This window comes from Hippocampus comes, unplaced genomic scaffold (genome assembly GCF_001891065.2).
Source record: "Hippocampus comes isolate QL1 unplaced genomic scaffold, H_comes_QL1_v1.1 scaffold378, whole genome shotgun sequence".
NCBI classification, from domain to species: Eukaryota; Metazoa; Chordata; class Actinopteri; order Syngnathiformes; family Syngnathidae; genus Hippocampus; species Hippocampus comes.
Window position 1 is genome coordinate 414,675 of NW_017806061.1, and position 3,183 is coordinate 417,857.

The window sequence follows — 3,183 nt, forward strand, 5'->3', positions numbered from 1 at the left end:
CCGCGGCCGGCCGCAGAAGCCGGAGCGGAGCCGCCTCGGCCGGCTCGAGACGTGACGCGCTTCGTCCGCCTCGTCCAGAATGACCTTCTGCGGCATCGGCGCCAACAAGTACGTGGAGGCCAACATCTCGCAGAAGTCTCGGACCACCGTCAAGTACACCATGAAAACGTTGGCCAGCATCGCCGAGACCCTCATCTTCATCTTCCTCGGCATCTCGGCCGTCGACAAGTCCAAGTGGGCCTGGGACACGGGCTTGGTCGCCTGCACCCTCGTCTTCATCTTCATCTTCAGAGCCGCGGGTCAGTGCCCCCCCCACCGTCCGCCCGTGGCCGAGGCGTCGCTTCCCGTCGAGAAAAAAAAAAAAAAAAAAGGGGTGACTTCCCGCTGCGCCAGGTGTGGTGGGTCAGACCTGGGTCCTGAACCGCTTCCGTCTGGTCCCGCTGGAAAAGATCGACCAGGTGGTGATGTCCTACGGTGGCCTGCGGGGGGCCGTGGCCTTCGCTCTGGTGGTCCTGCTGGACGGCAAACGCGTCAAGGCCAAAGACTACTTTGTGGCCACCACCATCGTGGTGGTCTTCTTCACCGTCATGTTCCAGGTACGGCGGCACGCCGCTCGCTGAGCGAGGTTGAGGAGTATCGACGAGTCGTTTCTCGCGCGGGCTAAGCGTGTCAAAAGGTCAATCGCCAACGCTTGCCACGCACGCCGGCGAACCGACTCGACAGCTCGCCACTTAGCAGACATTTAGCATCTCGGCGCGAGCGTTGCCACTGCGCGGATGTCCTCCCTGTTTGTGAGGTCTGACCGTTGGTGGGAATGTTTTTGCTCCTTTCAACATTTTTCCGCGAGCATCTTAATCAGAGCGCAGGATAAACATCCTGCTCGACACCGCGGAGGCCTTCCGGGGTGTTTTTTTTCCCCTCTTCTAAGTCTGCGTGCGTGCGTCATAGGGCTTGACCATCAAACCGCTGGTCAAGTGGCTGAAAGTTCCTCGCTCCACCAGCAGGAAGCCCACCATCAACGAGGAGATACACGAGAGGGTGAGCGTGCGCGCGCGCTCCGTCGCGTCGTTGAGAGTCGCGGTGCAAAGTACTGACGGGCGTGCGTCACGCGCTCAGGCCTTCGACCACATCCTGACGGCGGTGGAGGACATCGCAGGCCTTCAGGGCTATCACCACTGGCGGGACAAGTGAGTGAGGCGGCGGCGGCGGCGGCGCCGGCCGGCGACGTCATCGTGCTGTGACCGTGTCATCGCCAGATGGGAGCAGTTCGACAAGAATCACCTGAGCAAGCTCCTGCTGCGCAAGTCGGTGTACAGGAAGAGCGAGCTGTGGGAGGCCTACCAGAAGATCAACATCCGAGACGCCATCAGCCTCATCGACCAGGTGGGCGGGAGGCCGCCGCCGCCGCCTCCCCGCGCGACGGCCACGCCGCGCCGCCTCCGCGCCACTCGTGACTTTGCCGCGTGTGTGCAGGGCGGGAATGTTTTGACTTCGGCCAGACTCTCGCTGCCCTCCATGAGCGGCGGGGCTTCCTTCCCAGACGCCTCCAACGTCACCAACTACCTGTGAGCCGCAAAACGCGCGCGTGCGACGGAGTGCGCGCTCGGGCCGCGCGGTCGCGGCCAAAACGATCATTTTGATGCCCTTTGAAATCAAGACTTTGGTCGATTCCTTCAGCGACTCCAAAGTGTCATCCGAGCCTCGCGGCCATTGATTGCTGCACATTGAGCGCTTGATTCTGAAGCGATCCAACCGACCTTGTACGTATCGCGGCAATTTCAAGCCTCTTGCATTTTGCTTCATTTTCATTAGCGAGCATGGCCCGGATTTCTTCATCTTGAGTTTTTGGACTCACCGGGCTCACCTCGGACATCGGGTTGCGTTTCGTACCGTGTCGTGTCGGTATGATCCCCGCTCCCCCTTGGATCTTTGCATCCTTGAATTTGGAGGAAATGAAAAGCGCTCGACTCCTTGCAAACTCCACTTTGAAGAGAAGCTGAAAGAACAACGAGAAATTCAATTGCTCAGAAAGTGCAAGAAGATCCAAATATCAGCTGCGCATGCTCCGGCCTGTTGGGGGCAGCGTGGTGCCGGGCACGCACGGTGCGTGCGCGCGGCCTCCGCCCGGCTCATTGTTTGCTCGCTCTTTCAGGCGCGAGAACGGCAGCGGCGTGTGTTTGGACCTTCAGGTCATCGATAACGTTCCGGGCGGCAAGGTGGAGGAGGACATGGAGACCCATCATTTCCTGGCCGAAAACCTCTACAAACCCAGGCGGCGGGTAAGGCCCGGCCCGCGCGCACGCGACCGCTCGCGTCGGGGTGCGTGACGCGCGCGCCGTGTTTGAGCAGTACCAGTCGCACTACAGTCGGCACTTCATGCCGGCGGGCGAGAAAGAGCGTCAAGATCGCGAGGTTTTCCAGAGGAACATGAAGAGCCGCATGGAGACCTTCAAGTCGGCGCGGCACAAGCGGCACAAGAAGGAGCGAGCGCTCAAGAAGGTCGGGCGAGGGGGTGAGGGGGCGTCGTCCTCGCGGCCGTCCGTCGGCTGATTTGCGGCTGATCCCGCAGCGACGAGGTTCCGACGCCAAAGACGACGCCGGGGACAAAGCCGGAAGGAACCTCGGCTGGCGGGACCGAGGTGAAGCGGCTGCAAATTGCCATTTGGCCTCACTTCATGTGCCCTTGTTTCTCTTTGCTGGATTTGCAAAGCGCATTCGCGTCCAACTTTTCAACGTCGGCACAAACGCGCGCGTGTGTGTGTGTGTGTGTGTGTGTGTGTGTGTGTGTGTGTGTGTGTGTGTGTGTGTGTGTGTGTGTGCTTAGACCCTGTGGTGGTTCCTCTGGGATCAGATGAAGATGAGGATCAAGGCGAGCGTCCAGACCCCGAGAAGGACGAAGATGTCGGGATCACTTTCATTGCCATGAAACCGGAAACTCCCAAACGCCGTCCACTTTCAGGTACGCCAAGACGAGAGCGCGCACGCCGACCTAACCGAGAGCAGCGGCGGCGGCAGACGTGCGTGTGCGTGTGCGCGTCCTCAGCGGCGGCCGGCGGGGACGCTCAGCTCCCGTGGAAGGGCGGCGGCGCGCTGTGGCCGCCGCCCTGCGTGTCCCTGGAGGCCACCAAGGTGATCCCGGTGGACCTCCGGCAGGCGTGGAACCAAAGCATCTCTTCGCTGGAG

The 3,183-nt window shown here is 61.2% G+C and overlaps 1 protein-coding gene across 1 annotated transcript in view; it reads left to right on the plus strand.

The window, feature by feature from the left end:
- slc9a5 (solute carrier family 9 member A5) overlaps positions 1-2,944 on the plus strand; it is a 6,572-nt gene extending 3,628 nt beyond the window's left edge. The window contains exons 6-15 of the mRNA XM_019893244.1: positions 79-299; positions 394-596; positions 949-1,038; positions 1,117-1,187; positions 1,257-1,383; positions 1,474-1,565; positions 2,153-2,279; positions 2,367-2,499; positions 2,570-2,639; positions 2,852-2,944. Of these exons, the coding sequence (XP_019748803.1) occupies positions 79-299; positions 394-596; positions 949-1,038; positions 1,117-1,187; positions 1,257-1,383; positions 1,474-1,565; positions 2,153-2,279; positions 2,367-2,499; positions 2,570-2,639; positions 2,852-2,855 (1,138 nt within the window). The 3' untranslated portion in view covers positions 2,856-2,944. The remainder of the gene's footprint in view (positions 1-78; positions 300-393; positions 597-948; positions 1,039-1,116; positions 1,188-1,256; positions 1,384-1,473; positions 1,566-2,152; positions 2,280-2,366; positions 2,500-2,569; positions 2,640-2,851) is intronic.
- The last annotated feature ends 239 nt before the right edge of the window (positions 2,945-3,183 follow it).